The following is a 27,225-nucleotide window of genomic DNA, read 5'->3' as shown; positions in this document are numbered from 1 at the left end:
GAAAACTACTATAATATCCTTACAGTGTTTCATTCATATATTAAAATATATCAAAATAGGGTATAAGCATCACATCCAAAACAATTTGCATTTACATCAATTAGGGTTCATTCATACTAGCGGATTTTACGCTCACTTTTATATTTTTTTACGAATACGCAATTTAATTGATTGTGCCCACACTGCATAAGTATTACGAATTGTGCAAAATTGATAGTTTAGGGTTAATATTGAAGATTAGGCTTGGGTGGCTGCCTTAAGTATTCCCTAGACTGCACAATGTAAATGCTAAGTTTCAGCGATCATTATAATCACAAAATATTTTTATTGCTCAATTATATTGACTATCTAGTCTAGTGCCCGTAGGATCCATGCGCTTGTTTGAAAGCAAGAACTGTTGAGTTTTTTTTGTCTTGTAGAGAATTTGAGTGAGTTAAGGAGTTTTTGGCCGAATTCCTCCGAATGCATGCTTTCTGGTACTACTGTAACTTTGAGATTTATTTCGATCTTTCCTCGAAATCTATTAACCATATGGCATTTAAAATCTCACTTGGTGCTATTTTGGCAAGTGTACGGAGACATGCTATTAAAATAACTAGGTACTATAATTTATTTTCATGGAGCCCTATCGGACTGGTTACTGACAGTGTAGTAGTGTGTTTAGTTGGTATTCTGCATATTATTATTACGTTTCAACGCAACGATAAATACCATTTTTTTATATCTGAAACTCAAAAGCCTCGTGTTGCAAATAAAGAAATCACATCACTGCGCGTAGTAAAAAAAAAAGTTTGACGTTAATCAAAAACAGTGAAATAAATTTCTCCTGCACGCTTGTTTGTCCTAATTCTTGTTAAATAATACGGACTATTTGTTGAAATATATACAAAACATGTGCTATAGTTTGTTTAAATAAAAGTGTTTTTGTGATAATGTGATGTGTTCATAGTGTTCGAAATGGAGACAAATGCAAATCAGAAGGGTGAGTACATTGCCACTCGGAAAGGTCTAGTCTTGTTTGTGTATGAATAACTGTAACTTGCAAGACTTGCGACATGAATTTGGCTGACGTATGTTGCCCTAAACTGATATTTATGATAAGTCTTCAGTATTTTTGCAAATGTAAGCGATATCATTAAAACATAAGATATGTTGCCGTTTCGGGCGTCACACGACGAAAATGAGCTTATCAGGTTTTGACGACTTTCTTATCGCTTAAAATTTGGCGTGAAGACGTATTGAAACATTGAAATCTGATAGTATTCTTGATTAATTCAACTGTTGCTCTTCTCCTTGAGTGTTCCTGAGCTTGTGTATGACTCACTTTGTTGGCATTGTGATGTGTGCATGTTAAATACTAATAAGCCAGGCGCGACGTGCCACTGTACAACATGTTGGGTTAGATACTTTGATTATTTATTATTATTACTTTTGTTATCAAATTAGTTTCTTGGGTCCTATTTGCAAATTCTTAATTTATCCATAGCTTCAGGTAAATAGGTTATGTTATGAAATGATAATCTCATAAACAATAATACTTTCAAAGTCCTTAAAGTTGAGATTCCTTCAAATAAAAAAAAATAAATTATATGATTGATGCATGGTGCATATGAGCTTACTGGGTTTTAATAGTAATATTGTAAATAATAGAATGTAATGTTGGATAATTAAACATGCATGTTCTTTTTTGCAATGATTTTGTATATGTTAACTTTTGTTAAACTGATGGTATGTTTCCTTCTTTGCTTTATATTCTGCCACTGGGTTGTGTTCTTATCTGTTATCTTATTTGTTTAAGTAAGTGTGGATAGCAGAAAATAAAGCAACTCCTGCATAAACGGATTTCATATTATATTTTGTTTTCATGTTATATTGTTTTTTTTTCTAAAGCTCTCTAAAGAAAAAAAAATGTAGTATAATGCTTATTGCAGTGAGCATGTATTTATTTAATTAATGGTACGACATTCTTATTTACATATTATTGTAGTGGTGGTATAATTTGCTGTAAGACAGTGACAAGTTAGTTTAAATCCAATAATTCTTGATGAACTGTATAGTTATCGGCACGGATATCGAGCCATGACCTTCACCTGCGCAGAAGCGATTTATTGGTTTATTGCCTTATGTGTACAGTGCGCAACACGATCCCCACTCTTCTGCCGAGAACCCAATATCCTTGCTGATAACTATATGTGCTATAATAGTAATAACAAACAATAAGTTTTAAAATCATTACTGCCTCATTCCAATGGTTGCAAGTCTGACTCAGCTTGAGGTTTTAGGTTAGATAAAGGGCTATTGGGTTTTTCTTGTACATATTTCTTTAACCATTTAGGAATTCAAGTTAAAAAGTTTTTCTAGAGACACTTTGACCGCACTGTCAAACCATTACAACAGTTTTGTGGGGCTTACTATATAATTTATTTAATTACCTATTATAATAAGTAATTGAATATTATATAAGTTGTATGGTTTGTAAACATCTCACAATGAAAACTGAATGTCGCCTTTTTGCTTCATCAATATAACACCAAAATGATTGTCATCAGATTAATGGGGGCTCAATAACTTTCTTGAGAGAGTTTAGTGTTCAGATATTTTGTAATTTTGATTGTGTTGATAGATAGTTGCTGGGGAGTTTGTTGCGCCACTTCTTCCCAGCAACAACACATAGGAAGTGGTGAAGGGTGGGCATTTGGGGGGCTGTCTTTTGTAAATATCTTACATTCGAAAAGTGCTGTTTTGCAGCCTAATTTGAATAAATGACTTAATTTTGATACAATGATATTAGTTGCGGACTAAGTGCAATTCATATACGTCATAATGTTCTTACATTCTCTTGATGTGAGCAGACCTTCTCAAAGAAGATTGGGTACTGCAGGCACATGCAAGCATACCACCAATAAAATAATTAATATCACTGCGGCGTACAAGCAGTTGCTGTGGCCGAAATTGGTTGGTCTGGATCATCATCAGAATATTTTTACGATGTGCCAAATAATGTTTCTTTTTCTGAAATTGCCCATTTGACGCATGACTTGGTTGTGTTTTGTGCATACATTTTTTTACTGAAGCTTCTCAACAAAACCTGTACAAATAAAGACTAAGTAGTCATTGATTATAAACTATTAATTTGTATTGTTGCAGTATCGTGTATGGTGAACTATCCATACGACGCGTCAGAGTCTGACGAGCTGTCAGTAAGGCCTGGTGACGTCATCCGTGACGTAGAGCGGCTTCCCGGCGGCTGGTGGCGAGGTGAGCTACGTGGCCGCCGCGGAATGTTCCCTGATAACTTTGTGTCAGTCCTCGAACACGCCAGTGCAAGGTGAGAATAACATCTTTCCAGTGTTCAGATCATGATCATCAGGATCTAAGAAGTGGTGAGTGAGAACGTTCATCGACAAATGAATGTGAATGAATTTGCTTTCTGAATGTGGTATACACGACATTTGGATTATTTAAATAATAGTCTCTTCCAGAAACACTTTTGTGACATCGATAAACATCTTGAGCTCCACGGTTGATAAATCCAAACTAGAATCAAGCTCAGATGTAACAATCAGGAAGTTAGACTCTTTTGAGGGGCCGTAACCGTAGTTAATCTTTACGTCATCGTATTTGTTGCCATGATGATTCAGTATCGAAAGTATTTACTTAGATGCATCAACTGTTGCACATCAATTTCATATCTTCTCTCTCAAACTATCTAAACAACTGCTCTGCCTTTAACTTAAAGCGTTATAGGAACAGCCGGTTAGTCGATTAATATGTAATTTTAACCAAATGTTCTACTACGATTTGTTTCTTTGATTTGTATCTTTACAATATTAGCTTTTTTAGCCTAAATGATAAGGTTTTCTACAAACTGGGTCAAATAGAACAATGTGCATGTCAAAGTTCAATACCAAGTGTAGAGATTGATGCTAAGGTCACACCAGTTTACAGTTATAGTTCGGCCATTCAGAGAATGCGTTCCTGACACGTCGCGATTGAACTGACGACGTAACTACATTCATTGATTATTGATATAATAATGTTGTTTTAATGCTCCTCAATTGTTAAAACGGTAAACAACCAGCAAAAATATTTTTATCGTAACTGCAACGCCATTGCAAAGTTACGTCGTCAGTTCAATCGCGACGTGTCAGGAACGCATTCTCTGAATGGCCGAACTATAGCGTATTTGAACACCGGCCGGTACCCAGCAATATCTAGCTAAGCGCACAGTTCCTACAATAAGGAACAGGTTTCTGTGCCATACGACACAACATAAAATTACCATGGGAATTCTGATGGCTAGTTCACTGACACACATTATGTATTATTAATTTTCATTCTAGTATTTTTGTTAGCGCATTTGCTTACTATTTTTGTGTTTTTTTTTGTTATTAATTTATAAATTGGAACCGAATTCACATTATTTAATGATATCGTAATGCAGTCTTATCAGCTTACTCATCATATCTGCCGTCGTTATTAAGAAAGGCACAACTAACATTTTACAAATGTTGAGAAAATCGAGTTTAAAATATTTTTTGAATTTTGTTAAAAAAAACACGTTTAAAATGTGTTTTTCGAAATTGTTAAAATGTAAAAAATTGAGTTTTTTTGGTATGTACACAACGATAGCAATATTATATTTTAATTTAAATGGATATATTTAATAATTAGCATAATTCTTTTTAACTTAACATAAAAAATAACAAGAAAGGAGCAATATTATGTTGAAAAGGCACATATAACCAAATATGCCTTTTCAATGTTAAATTTTTAGTAAAATTTACGATGAAAAGGCATATTTTCTTAATTGTGTCTTTTCATTGTAATTTTTTTAAATGAATATATAGGTGCAGAAAATATTAGAATGAATTCATTACGCCGATGTGCCTTTTTTATATAACATTTATTAGCGTAGGGGTAAATAGAAAGGGCATAACTGCCAGTTGTGACTTTTCTTTCTACATTAATTGCCAAAATGTTCGTTCCATTAAATATATCGATAGTAAAAAGGTAAAATAAAAGTCACATCATACAATATGCCTTTTTATTGTAATAAAACTTAAAAAGTGATGTAGTTGTGCCCTTTAAGCTTATGCTATCTCTGTTTATTTTGCAGCTAAAAATCCACAAAAAATCAGGCAGATAGGCCTTTTTTTCCTGATTCCGAATATGTATATAACTCATTTTGACAAAAAATGTTAGTTGTGCCCTTTTTCGGTAGCACGGCAGAGTAGGTACAACCAGGAGCGAATGTTAGACCAAACTGAAATACAAACCGGCATTAACTATCTATGGACGATAGTGTTATGTTCTCCCTATTCGGATATTAATAGCCGCTACTCCGTAATTAAATAGTCTATAATACATCAAAAACGTGGCATCGTAAAGCAGGCACTATAATTTTATCGCTCAGTAATCAATTGTATAGAAAAACTTAAAAACTTGTATTGATGACAAAGCCATTTTCTATGCCGAGTTACTCGTAAGTCGTACACACACAAAGTTATTCCATTTTAGTCATACACTTGCTAACACAATCAGTGATGTCATTCTCTTAAAGAATGATTATATTACAAAGTGTTTAGTTAGCAGTATGGTTTTAAAGTTTCGTAGAGGTCTCAGTGTAACTTCAATGTTGTTGTTTTTAATACGGATCGACATCCGTCTGAGTTGACGGTCACTCGCAGAGAAAGTCAATCGTTGTATAACCGCAACCGTTCATTGTAAAACGATTTGATATGTCTTTAAAATTATATTTTCGATTAGTAGAATAATGAGTGTACGTACTATCTAATCAGTTTGGATAGCGCGATAAGACGCGCGGACCGCTAGTCAGTGTTTGTTGTGTGTGTGGCCCTTACTGATATATTTGGTCTGTCTTAGAGTTTTAGCTACAATATCTTCTAGTGTTATTATATTGGCAATATTAAGTGGAAAATTAAAAAGGTACGTGCTTTAGCGACATCGTTTCATATTTTATAGATATTGGTCAACACTGCCCACGTATCTATTGATAATAAAATATACTCGTACATAGATATACGGTGTATGTTTAGTCGTAGACTCGTTATGACAATTTATTGCAAATCCTGCAATTTTTTGCATCGAGGAACTTTCGTTAGATAACAGAAAAACCTGCTAAAGTTTTCATATGAGGATACAAACATTAAAAAAAAATAATAGTGTCCTGATGTAATCGTATCATATTTATGTCATATTTTTGGCATTTCATCAAAATTTGCAGTTAAAGCGGGCATTCGGGCAACCGGGAAAATATAAATCGAACTAAAAGTATTTTTTATTCTCCTCCGATTGTACCACAGAAATGAAACAATAATTTACATATTATCCAGATTCCCATCTGAGCTTCCGTTAATTGGCGTCAATTTCACATGTTCAGTCAAGGCACCACATTCAGCACGCAACATCAAAACTAGTGTTGGGAATTTGTAAATTGTGTTTCACACTTTGTTAAGCATTTAATATGTATGTAATCATTTGAGTATGCACTTAACTAAAGGACCTAAAGGTAAACAATCTTGATAGAAAACAAATACATATCTAAAAAATAAACTACTGCTTGAAATAATGTTTCAATTGATTGAGTACCTAATTGTTATTTATAATATTTACATTGATTTTAGCCATTTTTTTTAAACCATTGTTTACCTTAAGTGCCTACTCAAATGTACAAATGTTATGTGTTAGTAATGGTCAAGTTTTTTGTATGTAGACCGACGGGCGTGCAGGGCCGATGTCGGGCGGTGTTCAGCTACCAGCCAGCGAATCCGGATGAACTTCCTTTGTGCGTCGGTGACGTCCTCGAAGTTCTTGGAGAGGTAACAGATTATAATTTTTTTAAAGGTTTTTTAGTTGTAGAGTGAGGAACCTCAATACCTATTGCTAGTTGGATTTTGGGCTTTCCTAGCTTGGCAACTGATGATCCATCTATGTCGTGTTCATATCAATTTCGGTATTATCATAAAGCTATAAAACTACGAAATGGGACTAACGGTGAATTACTAAGTTAATGGAATCATTTTAATATGAGTCAACTTGAACCAACAACTGGTAATCGTTTTCTAATTAACTGTCAATTAACTTTAGGTGCTAAGTTGGCAGTCCTCTTTCGAAAGTATCACAAAACAGACAGTTGCACTTTTTTGTTACATGTTTTTGTGTTTTATCTGAAGATTACAATCCTAGCAATTAGTTGCTTCACACCATATGTCAAGTGTTTTAAAAAAGTACTTCGATAAAACGTCTTTCGTGAATATCCTCATGTCCGATTGAGAAGGTGGCAGAATTATTTTCCCATCATTTTATTCTTTCGTAAATCGTCTTTTACTCGCTTTTTTTTATATAACAATAATATACTTTTTCATTGTACAGGTAGAGGAGGGTTGGTGGCAAGGCCGCCGTCAGGGTCGCGTAGGGGTGTTTCCCTCAAACTTCGTGGTAATGCTGGACCCGCCGCAGCCAGCGCCGCCCTTCGAGCCGGCACCAGCGCTCCCGCCTAAACCTGGTAAGTTCATTATATAGATACACACGGTTTTTACCGCGTCCCGTGGAAACTACTTCCCGTACCCAGATATAATTAGTTAATGTCAGCTGGGGATAGTATTTAAAGTATAGCATTAGTATAGCTTTCCAACAATGAAAGAATATTTCAAATCTGTTATTTAGGAGCCTTTAGGATATAAATAATCAAAAAATCCTCCTTATGATTTTAGTACTGAGGTATGTATTTTTTTTTTGCTTGTACTTATTAATAAAGTTGCCTTGTCTTATGAATGATGCTTAAAAATCATTAAGGCTATATAATTATCTTATTATTCTTTTGGGAATATCGAGCGATTTTTTGCCACTCTAAGCCCCTTTTAGTGGCTGCTCCAATGAGGAAGTGGCAAACATTGCAGTGTATATAATAATGCGTCATTCACCTTGAATATTCTGTTAGTTTTATGACCTACATTAATATTAGAGTTCATACCAATAATGCTGTTGACATCCAGTTGTACTAATTAGTCTTAATTGTTTAACTCATTATTATCTACTAAACGTCTATAAATAGGAACACAAATAAATATTCGCAATAAAAACCTCAGGCGAAATTGTATAAAAAATAAGTTTTTTTTCATCAACTACTCAAACTCAAACTCAAACTCAAAATTTTTTATTTCAAATAGGCCTATGAAAGCTCTTTCGAAACGTCAAAGTTAGGTGCACGGTTCCAAAGAGTTGGTCTCATGGAGAAGAACCGGCAAGAAACTCCATGGACACTCTTTTTAAAAGAAAATAAAAATAATTACAAACATACAGTTTTCTATCTAGTCCTGAGAATGTTATACAATCCAAATTGAGCTAAAAATGTATTAATAAATTATACAAAATAATTTTAGTGCAATCGTTACTCGAAAAATAATTTATACAATTCAAAGTAAAAATATATTGGGTAACCAAGTTATTATATAATGCAATTTGGGGTCTTGCTGGCTTGGGCTTGGCTGGTCTGGGCGGAGGCACTCCCGTGTCCCGGTCGCCGGGGAAGCCACATGTGCAGAGAAAAAGAAAAAACAATATTAATTTAACGCCAGGCATCACTGTCATTAATGTATTCCTGAATTTTATAATACGCCTTTTTAATCAAAATGTTTTTAACTACATTCTTAAACTTTTTATCAGTGAGATCAAGGATACATTTAGGTAGCTTGTTATAAAAACGTACACAATTCCCTAAGAACGACTTATTTGTTTTTGTTAGCCTAAACTTGGGAACCACTAATTTATGTTTGTTACGTGTATTTATCTGGTGAATGTCACTTTTAACTGTGAATTTATGGATGTTTTTGCGAACAAACATAATATTTTCAAAAATATACAAGGAAGGTAAAGTAAGTATATTAATTTCCTTAAAGAATTCTCTAAGAGATTCGCGAGAGCCCATGCCATAGATCGCTCGGATCGCCCTTTTTTGCAAAACAAAAATTGATTGGACATCAGCCGCTGCCCCCCATAGCAAAATGCCATATGACATCACGCAATGGAAATAGGCGAAGTATACAAGCCTGGCCGTAGCTACATCGGTCAGTTGTCTGATTTTTCTGACTGCAAAAGCAGCAGAACCAAGTCGCCCTGATAGGGAGGATATATGGGGACCCCATTGCAATTTACTGTCAATGGTAATGCCCAGAAATACTGTACTGTTAATTAACTCTAATTTGCTCTTATCGAGCATTATATTTGTTTCAACCGCAGTGACGTTAGGCAAACAGAACTTAAGACATTTAGTCTTGGAAGCGTTTAATAATAAATTGTTGGCTGCGAACCATTTGGAGAGAATTTCTAGGCTTTCATTAATGTGACTAACATTGGGGTTCTTACGCTTAACTTTAAAGACAAGGGAAGTGTCGTCCGCAAACAAAATAACATCCGAAATATCAGACAACACAAATGGAAGGTCATTTATATAAACTAGGAACAGAAATGGACCCAGTATAGAGCCTTGAGGCACGCCCATTTTTACAACTGTCCCCGAAGATGTTGAGCCGCAGACATCCACTTTTTGCTGTCTGTTGGATAAATAAGACCGGACAAGTTCAAGAGATTTTCCACGAATGCCGTAGTGTCTCAGCTTAGAAATGAGTGTATCGTGGTCCACACAATCAAACGCCTTGGAGAGATCACAGAAAATACCGACGGCATCCTGCGAACTCTCCCAGGCTTCCAAAATCTGAGTGACTAACCGCGCACTTGCGTCCGTAGTGGACCTACCCTTTGTAAAGCCGAATTGACGGTCGTGCAGTATATCGTTTACTACTTATAGGTACTTTTCTTCCTGTTCTAATAACTGTAAATGAAGTCTTAATTTATTCTCACAATCTCATATTTAGATTAGAAGTCTACAATGCAGTCAGTTATTTATGGTATTCATGCTCTATTACTGGTTGATATTTTTTTCATAGGATCTGACTCATGTTCATAAACCGAAGTATGTACATATATACTTGTAGGAAGCTCGTTTGTCACACAGTCTTATTGATACATTGTTAGTATATTTGCGTTAATAAAAGTGATGACAACTTTGTAGGGGAAGCACTGGTTATCATTTTAGTGACTGACTGTGTCTTCCGTTGGCGATAATTTCAGGATGTGTTTAAATTAGCTTGTGAAAAACCGTATTTTTTATTAGTAATGTACTTTTATTGTATTGGTTTTTCATGAAGGTATGTTGAATGCCATTGTTTTTATAGGTCAAAGCCCTTTTTGTTTATGTTATCAGAAAATGATAAATTTAAAAAAGTGATTATCGCGAACAAATGAAACTATTGTGTGTGTGATGAATAAGACGTCTTTGTTGAACTGTATCCTGGTTTTCGAGCGCCTTTGATCTCTCAAACTTTGTAAGTGAAGTGAATGAGCTCATAGAAACCCGGATGTGTTAAATGCAGACATTTCTTAAGGTCAATAAATGATGTCTTTTAAATCCACTACTGTAGATGAAAAATAAACGTTTAACTTTTTGAAGGTTGACAACATCCTCATGCCTCATTAGTCGTTTGTGATATGCAATAATGGTCTTTATTTGTTCACAGTGAAAGAGCTATGTCGGGTGTTATTCCCGTATCAGGCTGTAAATGAGGATGAACTGACGCTATCGGAAGGTGACATAGTGACCATAGTGTCGAAGGAGGCGCCGGACCGCGGCTGGTGGCGCGGCGAACTCAACGGTCGAGTCGGACTGTTTCCTGACAACTTCGTGCAACTGCTGCCTGCAGGTAAAACGTTAACAGGATATTATTAATACTATCAAAGGGTCTATATTATAGTAACTTGACAAGCGAATTATAGATGAAGATGTAGGTACCCTCTTACCTAATAGGACTGCAAGCGAACATGATAGGAAAAACAACGAGCGCAGGACCGACAGGCTTAGTGGATGTATCTATACCTAACTATACTATGAAAAATTCCTAAAACCCACCTGGGAATCCGCGACAGCTAGTGTATTACAAAGAGGGAATTTTGAGATAGTCTGATAACATCGTAAATGGTAATGGATAAGCCCCAAATACATTGTAGGTACCTAAGTATCCTTATTACAACAAACTTTTAGGAGATAAAGAACTGGAATTTAGTAAGCGTTTTCCCTTACACAGTTGTAAAAATAACAACCAAAAAATATACGAGTAAATCACGACATTATCTAGCGTGGGCTTGGGTCTACTGTTTTCGAAGTTAACGTTCGTATTTATTAGCTAAACAACAAAATTTCCGGTATTCCTCTGTTTAACATTTTGTGTTGTTTCCTCGAGGAAATCGACATGACCTTTTGCGTACATGTACCTTTATTGTAAAGCCTAGAACAATAAATAACGTAACAACAATTGAATGTTGATATTACCGTCCACTTTATTCAGAGCTTCGGAAAGCACGGTAAACTGTAGGTCCCTGCTTTCATTTGACCATTTTTGGCAGTCTTTACGGGTACTCAGAAGCTCTAAAATCTGATAACCAGTCCATCTAAGTGGATTTAATTATTTAAAGCATATTTTTCGAGAAGAGCGAATTCTAACTTCAAATAAATTCGAGGCGTGAAAAACAAGCTTGCTCAATTTAATTTAAATTGACGACACAAGGCCTACTGTATTACTACGAAATCTATGTTTAATACCTGTAATATAAATAACTGTTAAAAATAATATAATGCATGCCTTTGGTAGAATTAGTTACGGATTTTTCTGTGCTCTCAATTATTTCCGCTCATCAGTAGAATTACAGTTGTAAATATAGTTGATTGCATCATGTCCATAACGTCTTGAATACGAATCTGCGCATTAGTGTTATGGTATTGTTCCCCTGCGGAGTTATGGGTACCCATATCTTAAATATGTATAGTAAAGCGTATCACAATATGTGCAGTATATTGAAGATTTGCATACATTATATTGTAAACTGTTCGCTTGTAGGTATATTAATGAATTTTAATACGGATGCAATTAATTATATTATCAGGTACTGACTAGACTTATAAATACATAGGTATGATGAATAGCTAAAGCGTAATTTTGCATGTGACAAAACATATTGTTATGATAATTATCTTATCAAAAGTCATTTCGATCAAATATCGTAGTTATTATAGATCACTTGATAACATTCGTTTCAAACGTCCGAAGGATTCTTTAGTGGTAATTTAGATACTACAAATACGGCCTTGGTTAATGGAGAGATTTGTGTTTACATTTTGTACAAAAATATACAACATGTGGCACTAATACAATTCACTGCTCCAGAACGCTGCTCTACCAATACCATGGTTGTTCATCTAAAAGAACAAAACAATGCTTAGGTATTTTAATGGAATTTGTTACTATTCATGCCACGAATATGAAATGTAACTTTAGCCGAAAATGGACAAATGTGAAAATGCTTTGCTACACCTTGAAAATATCTAAAACCGGGTTAACCAATCTTCTTCTGAAAAAATCTCACAAAATTCTTTGATGATTAATGTCTTGTAAAATAACCTGCCATATTGGGCCATGCATGCGAAACTTTAGTCAATTAAGTGACGACATTGCGTTGTGTCATCATCATCAGACACATTACACAGATTGCACTTTATTGCCTATTTCATTAAATCCGCTCGTTAATCAAAGACATCCCAAGCAAAGAATTCACTGATGAAACTGTTTATCACTTTATTCATTTGCAAAATTAATATATGACTCATACAAAAAAATCAAGTGTATGGTCTCGGGCTACTTAGTAGGTAACTTCTTCTTCGTTGTATATCAGTACAATGACAGATAACTGATGTAATCGCCACACCTACCTTGAGATTATTTATAGTTTGTTGTACTCAGTCTCCTAAACAACTTATATGTACTATGTTGATTGTTGATGATTAACTTGAAACGGGTTTTGTTATAATGATCAGTCAATAGGTGATTTTGAATCAAGAAGAACAGTTTGTGCTAAAACTCTGGGCGATACTAAAATAATACGAGGGCGTTTTAAACTAGACTGTCAAGTATCAAGGTTAGTTCTGAAATTTTTGCAGCGCTCATACTGTTCACGCTTTTACTGAAACAATTGAATTTAGAGAGGTAAGATGTTTTTGATAATAAAGTTAAAAATATGCGCGAATGTGTAGACATGAATAATTCCTCGCAAAGTACCTATCATCTTTTGTTCACACAAGGAAACACGAAAACCTGATAGGCAAATTGACAGAGTTACTGCGTATATAACTACATAAACTATCACATCAGTAGGCAGTTTGATATTCTAATTAGCAAAGCTCGAGATATTTGCAAGATTTAAATGTACCAAACACTCTAATGTATGACAAGGTTAGCATTAAGTCCGGCTACAAATTCATACATACGTATTAATTTAATCTCATATGACGTAAACTATGCATCACTCACTGGAAAGCAGTCGTTTGCAAGAAGCGCTGGTTCCTCTAATTTATGCCTATCGTAACTATCATACTATTTATGTATAAAATATGGAGAAGAATTCAAAAATGTTGTTATTGAGTTCATGGTTAATAGAAACATCTCATAAGGCTTTTAATTTGACAATAAAACAATGTAAGTTGCCCACATCCGTCCAGTTGCACTGTCCACTGTTAAATTGTGATTGGACCTAAAAAAAATAGTTTATCGGTTAGTTATCCGAGGCATTAAATTGTATGTTATAAACCATTTTGTCGCATGCGCATATATTTACAATGATAAGGCAACTAGCACAACGAAAAGCAACCTTGAAATCTTAAGACTTCGCCTATACTAACAGCGACCACATAACGTTTACGATACGGTTTGCCTTATAAACAATAACATAGATCCATTAAGCATCGCGCGGAGTATCGTTGGCGTCGTGAGCGCACTAATACATTCTCAGCCTGTTGGTAAACAGTCCGCCCACTCTAGTATTCGCTGTTCAGTGTTCTGCTATTGACATTTCTCATGAAGGTTGCGAGCCGAGTCGTGATTTTGCGTAACTTGCCTCAGCACGGTGTGTCTCGACACTGTCTTTTTATAACTAGTTGCCTCACTTTTCGCGTCGGTGTAACACTAATATTGCACTCCGTTCAATTAATTGCCTCGCTTTTGTGATTCTCTGAAATGGTTTTCGAGTGTGAATCGAGTTTGTTTACAGTTTTGTTAGAATGTTTGTTAAGTTGTAAGGGAGTGTGTTCCTAAGTGTTCTTTCTTGTATTTTGAAAGGAGCTCCTATGATAATGAAGTGTTTACCTGACATTCGCGCGCATTTATGATTTTACTCCTTTTTGGATAAAGGAGACTAAAATTGTTGTCATTGCTGGATTATTATGCTGCAGTTTAGAAAGATGTTTTCAACTGAGCAAACAATATTTTCTAAAATATGTAAGTTTACACGAATATTGCTTTGCGATAACCATTGTATATTTATATTGCCGATTTGTTTCATAACATTGAGTATAATGGAAAACTTATACATAATTTGACTGAAAAAAAAAATGATAAAGATCTAAGATAAAAAGCTTAAGAAATCAACAAAAGATACTAAGATATGCTTTATTGTTTGCAGTATCAAATGAATTGGAAGAGAAAAAGCCGGACCGACCGCCGGCGAAGACTACGAATGCTGTCTACCCCATCTTGAACAAATACTCTGAGAAAACAGCCTCCGTCAAGGAACTCACCACTTCTAAAATCAGGTATTTGCTTTACTACCTACACACTGTGAGAGAGAATATTAATGGATGCAGATATTTTCTGTTAGCTATTATGAGTATAGTCAAGCCGTTTATGGCAGAATGCAAATTAAGGTGAAATATTCAAGTTATAAATAGTATTTGTAATGCACAAAATACTAAAGACCTATATTTTGGTTCCTACACCTTATTTTCTATTATCTTGAAAAGACGTAGAACGGTCCTAAATTGAATATTATTATTATCTGTATGTTTAAAGCGCTAATTATGCAGCCAAGCTTATCACTTTCTACAGGTTTTATTCTGTCACTGATGATCAAATTTTGGCCCTAAGACTTTCGAATACACTAATTTAGGTCGAACTCTAACGGATCTGCCAAACATACTCATAAAGTATTCATCGTAAAACACGACGTTTAAGGTGTTCATAAGTTTCTTTACGACTTTTTTACGTTTCAGCGTACACAAGGAAAACACAGTTAGTAAGGAGACGAGCACAAACAGTACTATCACGCACACAAACAAGAGTGAATCGGAAAAGATTATTCACAGCGAGACGGTGAATGATGGGTCTTTGGAACAGGTGAGGATATTTAACGTCACTATTGTAGAGTATCTGTGGATTTTTATAACCTATCCGTTGTTTTAAGATTAGTTTTTTTTTGTGTATGGCATCTCGCAGTTCAGCCTAGAACGCTGTTGAGTGCTTAACCGGTCATGTCCCTGTGGATACCTAGAAGTTAAGGCCTCCAACCAGGGGCAAAAAAGCTTACAAACTAAGTGACTACGTTAAAGGCACCCCTTATCTTAAGATTAGACGTAGTCTCAAAATGCGATCTCTAATCGCAAAACAGAGATAGATTGGATATAGAAATCTACCTACATTTGTTCTAAATACATTCATTCAAATACTCTAGATTAGGAAAAGGTCAGCTGCAATCTCTGCATAAATAGCTTCAGTATTTCCTCACTTTGTTTAGTAATATCAATACTTGAAGAAATATTGTGTAAGTTAATGATAATTATTTAATCATGATCCTAAAGCCAAATTATTATCCAAAATACTTAATGCCCAATTCAAAATAGCTACTGAATATTACTGAAGAAAACAATGCAATTAGTAAACTGTAGCCGATTCTAATCTGAATTAGTTTGATTTGTTAAAAGTGCATATCCTTGTATATTTTGAGATAACATCGCATACGTATCATTGTCGGTTTCTTTTTATAATAAAAACAAATAATATTTGAAATTAATATAAAAATATTTTGTTTTAATGTATTTCAGGTGAAAAAACCTCCAGTGCCATTGAAAAAGAGCCCCACTCCTGCTTCAGGCGTCGGCAGTTTATTTAGTGGGCTTAAGAATAAAATGCTATCATCCACTGAGAAGTAAGTTATTGATTTGTGTTAACCTTGAGCATTTGTAATTAAAATTACAATATTTGCGTGGTAGTTGACGTGATTTGATCTATCTATTTATATGGCCTATTGGATTTGGCCCAGGCCTACTATATTTTATTTTTAAACACGAATATAAATTATAAAAAACCAAGATCATGGATTTTAAAGCTTGTTCAATGTACATCATAATAACATGAAGTCACATGTTTGTTCACAAAAAACTTCCCGCATCACGCACGAAAGCTTAACTCGTCATTGTGAAAGGAAAAGCCAGTTAATGCAACAAAACACCATGATTATAAATTCTTGCTTGACTTGTCGCCAGTGTCATCGGTTACTGATGAAGTCTCGGATAGCAATATCCAGCAGAAGGCATTAAGCAGCCTTTATCTGGCAGATAGCGTTAATTAGCAGATAGCTAACTGACACGTGTTAACCAATGGAACCGGGCCCTAGTAATAAGGGTGCATCCACACGGCACAAGTAGCTTGCGCATGTTGAGGCACAGGCGCGGGTTACATGCATTTTAAAAACATGCGCATCCAGTGACTCGCGCATGTACCAAAACAAAATACCCACTCGCGTCCTCTTGTCACTTGCTCATGTTAACTTGCTCCAGCTACATGCACCGTGTAGACGCACCCTTAAAACAACATTTATAAAAAGTCTTCTTACACAAAAAATAATGTTTGTTTTCAGAGAGAAATCATCATCAACGACGGTATCTAGTGGGAGCAGCAGCGGTGGCGAGTGGGACCGGCCCGACGGCGCCGCTGCCAGTCGCGCTAATATTAACACTAATACCAACACCTTCGACCATGTCGAGAGGAATTCCTTGCTCAACGATCCTAGGGCTGGCAGGTATGAATAACCTAAGAAAACTTTACTAAGATAACAAATTTAAAAATGATTTAGACGAAAAAGTTTTTTTGTCCCGTTAAAATTATTTATTCCAATGATAAAAATCTCAGGAATTTTGATCCTACTGTTATCAGATGACTCGTCTAATTCATGTAGTGTGTCATTATTTTCAAACCGAACTATCTTAAGGGTGCATCCACACGGTGCAAGTAGCTTGCTCATATTGAGGTACATGCGCAGGTAATATGCAATTTAAAAACGTGCAAGTCCAGTGACTCGCGTATGTACCAAAGCAAAATACCCACCCGCGTGCTCTTGTCACTTGTCACTTGCGCATGTTCACATGCTCCAGCTACATGCACCGTGTAGACGCACCCTAAATGAAACATAAATGCACAATATACACTACATAGCTATACATAGATATTGATTGGTGAACTTCTCAACCGATGTCCCCAAAAAGGAGGGTTCACAATTCGGATGATCGTTTTTTTTTACCATATATTAATATGAACGAATGTAATTTGATGTTACAGAGTAAAAGCACCCCGGCGCCGGCCGCCCAGTCAAGCGCTTCGTGAAGACACGCCGCAGCAAATAGGACTGAGCAACGGACACGAAGGTATGTTTACTAATAAACTACATATTGAATGAAAATACATTTTATAATTACCGATAGAACCCCAATTAATCGATATCCGACATTATAAATAACGATCATCGACAATCGTTAGCCGATTACGCGGTATTTGATCAGTCATCCAATGATAAAATTGCAGTCATAAATTGTAATTATTCCTGGAATACAAAGTTAAAAACCTTTTCTATATAATTCCATATCTTTCACGATATCACGACTGAACTTATACCCTAAACCTATATAATAATTACTTATAACATTTGACCACAATAAATCAATGTAACGCCTAACCTAAGATAAGTGTATCCTTTGACCGATTTCTTGCCACCCAACACGTATAAAGCATGACCACTTATCTAGCTTTTATGAATGGAATGCTATTTGACCTACATTATCTATTGGAATGTGTCCTATTTGGTATTCATAGTTTTCCGTAGTATTTTCCTTAAAAGTACTAAACTATAGATGGTATATACATAGGTATGTCCATTGCAATTTGTAATAGGGAAGTTAAAATACTAGCGCCCCGGCCCGGCTTCGCACGGGATAACAGTATTTCCCCACTATTTTATGTACGTATGTAAAAACATATAAACCTTCCTCTTGAAACACTATCTGATAAAAAAATGTATGTAAATCGGTTGTTTTTAAGGTTTAAGAGTTCAAATTCAAAGAGATAAGGGATAGGATATAGGGACAGAAAAAGTGACTTTGTTTTATAAAACAAAGGAAAACTTACAAAACTTGCAAAAAGCAAAACACATAGGAAGTGGTGAAGGATGGGCGTTATGGAGGCTGTCTTTTGATTCTGACGTTTCAAAAAGTGTTTATTTAACAGGCTTATTTGAATAAACTTTTTAAAGTTTTTTTTACAAGTGTCGTGTTTAAAGTTTTTAAGGCGACGAATTGGTCAACAATAATTCCATAACCGGCACGCGCATCTAAGGCGCCAAAAGGGGTCGGAGCGTCTGAGCGGGGCGAGGATAACAATACGCGCGCTAGCTTATAACTAAAAGTCGTAAGCGACAAAATGGTTTTGTAATTTTATTATTTAGAAATGATAATTTGATAAAAATTCCTTCTACAATTTTAAAGAGTATGTATATACTCAACTACTAAAAAAGTTAGGAGGCTTAAATCGGTCCCGTTCGCCCATAATATGTGAATCTCTTTTTAAAAAGAGGTATGTTTGATATATTTTTCTCTGTTACAAAAGTTACCTAATCATGTTTCTACGTCTAACAAAATAAGGTTTATATCATGAACTTTCAGGTAACCAAGTTGTATTTTGATCCGTTTTGTATTTACTGAGAAAAATTGAGATCCTTGGCGCCAAAAATTCCAATTCGTCCTCTTAATCAAGAGCAATGGTTCTGCTTGATTCCGCTTCGATAGTCCGACATCTTAATATTTGATTGTCTCCGTCAACCTTGGCCTTGCCCCACGCCATGCAATACGAATTGAACAATGCGTACAATAGACATCAATACATAATTGTCACCTGGGGTACAGTTGATGAATATTAGTCATCAAAAGGATAACAACTTTTATTTATAAAAAATAACAAAAGAGTGCCGATGGGGCTTCTTGCCAGTTTTCCTTTATAAGGCTCACTTCTTGGAACCGTGCACCTAGATATGGACGTTTCGTGAGAACCTGTGTATTTGAAATAAAAACCTTTGACTTTGATTCATCAGAAAGTATTTATTAGTAAATTCTGTAACTGTTTCCCGCGGTTTCGCCCGTCTCCCGAGTAAACATTTAGCGCAATGAAATATATACCCTTAATCCGAAGATTGGTGCGTTTCGCCACTCTGATAAACGAAAAACTTCGGCGATGTGATGGTACTTCATAGAATACTAGCTTCAGTTACCATAACTGAGTCGAATTTATACTAATAAAATGTTTTGTACTTTAGTTCCAGCGGAAAAGCCACCAGAGAAAGCAGTGAGAACCGAACACCCCCCAGACACTACAGAGGAGATTAAGCCTCGTGCCCGTGAATGGGAGAAACGTAAGGCGCCGTGGATGGAAGAGCTTAAATTAAACCAAGCTAAGAAGACCAGTTTCATCGCAGACGGGAAGACCCGACTGTCGGGACCCGAAGTCGGCGTCGCTAGTAAGGCGGGAAGTGGCAGCACAGACAGGTAAGGTTTTCAATTTTTCTGTGTGATTGTTGAGTCATTTTTGATTTAAAAAAAACTTCTATCATAAATTGTTAAGTTTGGTATTTTCCAGAAGACTTGTATTTTATATACCTGACATTTGGATTTGAAATACTTTTCCTAACTATTTCGGGGTTAACTTATAGTCCAAATGATTAATTTCAGAATCCTAGACTGTGGTCTAGAAGAAAAGAGATCAACTCATTCTATGGAGATGTCGAAGAGCACCTCGTCTATTAGCAGTCGAATGTCCATAATGGAGAGTTTCGAGGAGGTATTACAATAATTTAACACTCATAGTCTTATAAGTTTGTTTTAACTGTTCATTGTACGTCTACTGTGAGTGCTGTGAATTATGCTCCTCAGTAAGACTGTCATTTGAATTTTGTCTTCTGACTACTCTTAATGTCGCAATGTATTTAATAAAGTCGATATTATTCCAGACAAAAGTACGTCATTCGTTGGACTCGAAGAAGGACGCGACGCCGGCTCCGCGCGACATGGAGTCCCACGCTGTGAAGCCCGTACAGTCACCCACCGCTGCAGGTATGACTTCGCTTTAGTTATTATATTATCATAAGGGCCTGTTTTGATACATTACATGATATTATTGGAAATACGAATATGATTGTCTGTTGTCAAGAAAGGTTCAATTCAGACCGAGCGATTGTCGTAAGACGTCTGTTTGCTTGTTGTTTTATCAATTTCCCTTAGTTTATTTACGGATCGTCCCTAAGACAGTTTTCCTTTAATGTTTAGGTCGAACAATCATGTCGATGTTGGACGAGATAAAGAAGCCGCCGGCGCCGCCCCCACCCACCACTGCTCCCCCCGCCGCCCCCACTGCCGCCCCGCCCCCGGCCCCCACCACGCAGCCTCCTCTCGCCACGTCACCACCCCTCGCCGCCACCATGCTCACTGCTATCATCCCAGACAAATCACCCGCCAAACCAGAGAAATCGCCCATCATACCTGAAAAGCAACCAGAAATAGCGGCCCTCACCAGACAAATAAGTAAAACGAGCACTCTTGAGAGAATAGAGAAGTCAGTAGAGAAAGTTCCCACGACCAACGCCAGCGGCGACAAGCCCAGCGCGGGGACGCTGGAAAGGCGACTTCATTCCGTCAAGACGGAGAAAGTGGAATCCAACGATGCCTTGATTGCGCAGCTCAATAATAGGGTGAGTAATCATGTTTGAGATTGTAAAGATCTGGTTCGATATCCAAGCCTTTAACAAATTAATTTTAGCAGATTGTGGTTTTGCAACTTTGTTTCTACTTGCTTTTCTTTTATTGCATACTAAATAAAGACATTGCAAACACAAACCAACCCGTAATTCTAAATGTCAAGAATTTTATGTATCCCCTTAGTACAGTCTATACCACTCTTACTCAGTGTATTGTTGAAAAAAAAAACAACTAACAACAAAAAATTCTTCCACAGATAACAAACTTAGAAAAGCTCATAGAAGTACAAAACACAGTTTTCAACACGGCCATCGAGGATTTGAAAGCGAAGCTGAGTCAAGAGAGTGAGAAGCGACAAGCTCTGCAGTCGGAGTTAGAGAAACTCGCTCACTGTGTGACGCAAGTGTAGCCCTCGCTGCGGCCGTCGCCCGAGCACTGCGCCCGCGGCCGCGCCGTCACCAGGGAATACTCCAGCTATGTGCACTTCTAGTTACGGCCATGTTAGTGCTCTGTGTGCCGGCCGACGCGGTTTCGATAATGCGGAAATAATTCTTGAAACTATAACTTCAAACTATATATGCATTTATAAGTTGTTGCGTCTAAAATTACACCAAGTACAAGTAGGTTGACGTAACTTAGCGAGACTGTAAACTCAATTTCAATACACGTTATTGTTCTTTCGTCACTTATTTTATTTTTTTATAAAAAAATATATACTAAATTCATTTCAGGAACTATTTTTTGATATTCAAAATTCTGGCCATTTGGTGCTTGATTTTTCATCAAAAGTTTCAAGAGATTGTGACAGGGTTTATTTCGAAACCGCGTTAACGGTGTTATGGTGCAGTGTTTGTAGCTAGGCCTAAACGTGAGAGACTTTGCTATTCGTCGAGTGATAGTTCGCGTGAAAGCTCAGGTTCAGTTCGCGACCGGCTATAGTTTCAAAGACCTATCGACTAGGCTGCTTTATCTTCAGATAGCGATTTATTTTTTGTAAGTCATACTTGTAAGTTTACAACATTCATGATGTATTATTATTTTACAATGATGTTTATCATTAACTTTAGCGATGCTCACAAGCTCGCTTACTGCCACACTCAGAATGGATACTTAAATTAGTCTTAATGAATCCTTAACTAATTATCATTAAATCTGTTAATGAACGATACATCCCAGAGACGAAATTTAAGGGTTCATTAGTTAATGACAGCTTTAAGTATCCGTAGGGCAGAGTATCGTCAAATTGTCTTTGATAATGCTTATCGATAAACGAAAGGTGTAGCCGCACCTTAAAATGTGAAATTATTAAGTAGCAAAAACTGTTATTTAAATACATTAAAACCTTGTATATCAATAATAGAAATAAGAATTTGTTAATTTCGGGATCGTTTTTACGTAAAAACACCTATTTTCATGTAAATGATATAAAGTACATGAAAACTTTTTTCTGGTATCACTGTCAATATTGTACTGTCAGTGTCAAGGTTACATTTAAAATTCTTGTTCCGTTAACCGACAGGAAAGAAAAGTGTGTGGAAAAGTGTGATAAGCTCTGAAATAAATAGCTTTATCTTAACATATTATCATGGTAAGTTTCGTTTCTATGTACATTAGCAGCTGCACATATGTATTTGAAGAATTTAACTTGTGCTTGTTTCATTTTAGGAGTCTTCAGGAACAAGAGCACCACGCAAACGTGTGGCTAATTTCACGGCGGACGAAAAAGCTTTGTTAGCACAATTAGTTAAAAAGAGACCAATCGTGGAATCTTAAATAACAGATGGCAAGTCAGTCGCCAAGAAACAAGCAGCATGGGATAGTATAACACAGGAGTTCAATCAGGAATCAATCACCAACTTCCAGACTACGGGCTGCTTTGTGAAAGTTTAAGAAAACCCAAAAAGCGATTTCGGCCCGACCCGGGAATCGAACCCGAGACCTCAAGCACAGCAGCCGCGCTTGCGACCACTAGATCAACGAGGAAGTCAAATAAACTTTGTACTACATAATTGGCCTCTTGTTCAACAATTAAAAAAGTATTCCTCTTATTTTATGGATTTTTATTTATTAAAAATTATATTATGAGAAAAATCTATCAACTATAGATTGTCGCACCAAAAATCCATTGCTGTTGGTTGTGCTTTCACGCCTTTCACTCAGGACAACATCATCATTCTCAATATGAGGAGTTTCCTAGTTCTTTGGAACCAAATCATCAACCTGTAAAGAAATATTATGCAGTGTCGCACAAGCACATATAACAGCCACAACTGTATCCATCTTAATGCCCATGCCAAGTTGGAGACAAGGAAACCTTCTTTTCCAAATGCCAAAGCATCTTTCCACAATATTCCACATTATATTTTATTTGGCTTCTGTTGTAGTTTTCTTGTGCAGTTGAATTTGGTGATAAAAACGGTGTCAGTAGCACATTGCTAACTGCATACCCGCTGTCCCCTAAAATTATCCCTTTTAACACACCAGTATTCAGTCTTTGTTTACTTGCACTGCTGTTATAAATAAAACTATCATGGGTACTGCCAGGCCAACGGGCTACTAAAGTTCGGCCATTCAGAGAATGCGTTCCTGACACGTCGCGATTGAACTGACGACGTAACTTTGCAATGGCGTTGCAGTTACGATAAAAATATTTTTGCTGGTTGTTTACCGTTTTAACAATTGAGGAGCATTAAAACAACATTATTATATCAATAATCAATGAATGTTATTACGTCGTCAGTTCAATCGCGACGTGTCAGGAACGCATTCTCTGAATGGCCGAACTATAGATCATAAAATTCCAAGTTTGTCCCAGTGACTGCTTGAACATTGATAGAAAAATACCCTTTTATATTCCTATAGACTTCTAATGTTACTCCTCCTGGGCTTCTTATTTGGCCCCACTACTCCAAACCTTCTGCTATAGTCTACAAAATCAATAAAGTCAAGCAAATCACTCATCTTTACTTTATTGTTCAAACACTTCTATTCCTGAGACTTTTTAAAATATTTTATTTACTTTTATAACCTTAAACATAAATGTCAAAATCAATCATTAGAAAGTTAAGTAAAGGTTTTGCTGTACTTAACTTTAATTGTCATTAAGGGATGGTAACGGATCATTAAGTGTCTCTGAGAGTGAGCTTTTTTAAATCTATACTAAGGAGCCACTTAAGTAACCATTAAATGACTCTGAGTGTGGCAGTTAGTGACCCAGGTACTTATTTAGTCAGTTTAGTTATGTCTCCCCAATTAACGGTCACTAACAACAGTAGTATTATATTAAGAGTAATTTTTACATCATGTACAATCAAGACCAGAAGAGGGTAACTACTTGTACCTTAATTGTTCAATATTTGTATATTCTTTATCAGTGCTGAAATAAAATTATATATTATTGCCTGTTTTGTTATTTTCATTGATGTATCGATTTCAAGTTGTAGCTGATTGCGTTGTTTAGAGTATTTTTGTTATTTTCAATGTAATTAAGTGCTTTAGTCTGGTGAGAGTAGATAATAGTAGCGTCATGTACGTTAACAAAATTTTGTGCCATTTTATTTGATCGATGCATATTATGGTAATGTAACGCAAAGTGTATTTTTATGTGTTATACAAAATAATGTAACATGTGATGCAAGTAGATTACGACAGCCTAATATTTTGTGATTAACACATTCCATTTTGACTTGTATAGTAATAATAATGTACGTAATATTGATTCGATCTGCTATAGGGCGCATTGTATTAACCAAAGCTTCATTTGGAACGGCATTAACACAATAGAATATGTACACATATTATATTTATCGAGATCAATATTTTTATGTAACAGTTAATATATTTTTGTACTTGTACAGAGATTATTTACGTTTTATTTAGACACCGAGTGTACCTTTTTGTAAGACATATCTCGATACATATTTATTTCTGAATTAATTATAAATCGATTTTGTAATATTATTGTATTGAAAATGAATAATAGGTACTAATTTCAGATGTAATTATTATTTGAGAAAAATTTAACCCAGGTTGTGTTTGGCCATCCATATATGTATACCTCGTCTTGGCAATTAATTTATTCGAAATAGATATAATAAAAATAAAATTTGAATCATGGCAACTGATTACTATAGTTGTTTATTAATAATAATTGCTTAGTATTATTTTAGAAGATGTAGTTTTAGGCTACTATGTGATAGACGATGCCTAACTAACGGTATGTTTTAAACTAACTTTGTAAAACATTCAATGGCTTTAATAATGCACAAATTGAGTCACACAAGCATTTTATAGATTTTTATTTGATTGGTTTATTAAATCAGACTTCCCCGATTGTTGAATATATTTAAAAATAATAAAGTCACTGTTGTATCCATATTTATATGAAACTGAAATTGCAATTTTCCTTGCTTATACGTTCCAACACCGCGATATAGTTGTTATTGTAACTTTGAAATTAATGCCACGTATTTTAATAGTAAGCTTGAACTATAGTCGTTCAGAAGCAGCTTTGTGAATAAAACGTGAGATTCGTGTTGTATTATTTTTACGGGGTTGTACCTGAGATTTTTATAGACTGCAGATGTATATTTACTAAACTTACGTAATTAATGATCACGCAGTCGATGCAAACGTGACATTCGTTTTAAGCGTGGCGTCTTTGTCATTGAGATTAGCATTGACGGAACTAATATCCATTTGCAGATTAAGAAAAAATGCATTTTTACGACAACATATTATACATAAAAGATAATCAAATAAAATAAAAACATACTGTTTTGCAGCAGATCAACGATCGTCAGTATAAACTAGTGAAAGTACTTACATATACTAATGACTAAAGAGATTGCAAATCGAAAGTAATTTGTCAGTACTGTGTAAATTATCAAATCCGTATTTGAATGAATATGTCGGTTGTATTATTTACTCCTATTGCTTCTAAAGACTCACCAAGCTTATGTTTTCGTTTGTAACAACAGTTAATCAGCCAATCGTAATTGCATTTAATTAATTATGTAAATACATATAAATACTTAATAACTAGTTATTCCTATAATGTTGTATATACAAGCTTGGTGAAAAGTACATAACAATAATTTTAAAGGTTTATATGATAAACCGTAGGTAACGTTGTATGATATAGGACAATTTTTGATGTAATTTTTAGTACTTAATTTATTTTTATGTATGCTGTACTTCCGACGATGCATTCCTACAATTTAAACAATTCATAATGATTAATAAAATTAAATAATAAACTATGTTTATGGATAAAATTTTTTTTTTTTTCAAAAACTTAAGATGGTTGCATGCAACCTCGAGACGCCCTTATGGCTTATCTCGTACAAGACGAGTGGAAAAAGGGTACGTTGCTCCACTGGGTTGGACACTGCTCCACATTATAAAACAACTTTTTTGCAAAACAACATTTAATAAAACAAAAAAAAAAATACAGGGGCCCGATTCTCCTAATTTTACTTAAGCGTCATACGATTCACGTTCGACTCGATTCGACTGATATCCAATCCCGACTCGATTACGATTGAAGCGTATGTGGCATTGCGCTATTTTTTCTTTGAAATAAACGTTTTTATCCTTTTCTGTCATTCAATAATGAATAATTTTGTCTGCAAATGATTAACGATTGCAAAATGATTGTACAGCAAACTACCGTGTAGACCAAAATCACCAAAATAGCAGACCAATCGCACACCAATCAAATGTCAATCGAATACGATTGGTCTTTTATTAGTAGCAGAATGCCCGATATGGTTAAAACTGCTAATACGATCATATTGCGATTCGATTTCTATTCGATTTTGACATTATTAACTTAGGAGAATCGGGCCCCAGGTGTAATTCTTATTTATACTAGAAACATAACAAAGTCCTTAAATGTAAGTAGGTAATGACTTTTCCATGAACATGATTATGAAGTAGTTTTATTTTCTTTGATTTAACAGAGATAGTGTAAAAAATAACTATTGATTGTCTTATATAAGGCACTTGATAGAATCCATTTTAAATAAAAATGCTCCTAAATACCTGTGTCAATCATGATTTGCTTCAAACCAAACCATTTGCTTCCTAGTTAATTTAATTGGTGAACAACAAGTTCTCTAAATAGAAAATGTTTATTTTAAATTTGGAGAGCCTTGTTATCTGTTTTTGTTAGTATGTAATAATGTAACTTTTATTTTTTATGCATATCATTGATACTTAAATGGAATGCCAGATAGTGAATTAATATGCAT

The 27,225-nt window shown here is 35.4% G+C and overlaps 1 protein-coding gene across 2 annotated transcripts; it reads left to right on the top strand.

The window, feature by feature from the left end:
- The first annotated feature begins 798 nt into the window (after window positions 1-798).
- LOC124631699 (SH3 domain-containing kinase-binding protein 1) lies at window positions 799-26,247 on the top strand. Of its 2 annotated transcripts, XM_047166248.1 has the most exons (16): window positions 799-982; window positions 3,148-3,328; window positions 6,737-6,842; window positions 7,396-7,528; window positions 10,599-10,781; window positions 14,587-14,716; window positions 15,173-15,296; window positions 16,001-16,104; window positions 16,816-16,977; window positions 17,514-17,599; window positions 19,537-19,765; window positions 19,949-20,057; window positions 20,227-20,329; window positions 20,543-20,964; window positions 21,228-22,056; window positions 24,177-26,247. In XM_047166248.1, exons 1-15 carry the CDS (start codon window positions 958-960, stop codon window positions 21,378-21,380), a joined length of 2,250 nt encoding a protein of 749 aa, XP_047022204.1. In that variant the 5' UTR covers window positions 799-957; the 3' UTR covers window positions 21,381-22,056; window positions 24,177-26,247. The 2 variants fall into 2 exon arrangements, with proteins under 2 accessions (XP_047022204.1, XP_047022205.1); XM_047166249.1 differs by lacking the exons at window positions 799-982; window positions 3,148-3,328 and adding an exon at window positions 3,361-3,383.
- Window positions 26,248-27,225: the final 978 nt, after the last annotated feature.

The sequence above is a fragment of the Helicoverpa zea genome, chromosome 7 (genome assembly GCF_022581195.2).
Source record: "Helicoverpa zea isolate HzStark_Cry1AcR chromosome 7, ilHelZeax1.1, whole genome shotgun sequence".
Lineage (NCBI taxonomy): Eukaryota > Metazoa > Arthropoda > Insecta > Lepidoptera > Noctuidae > Helicoverpa > Helicoverpa zea.
This window is presented reverse-complemented; position numbering and strand designations above follow the sequence as displayed.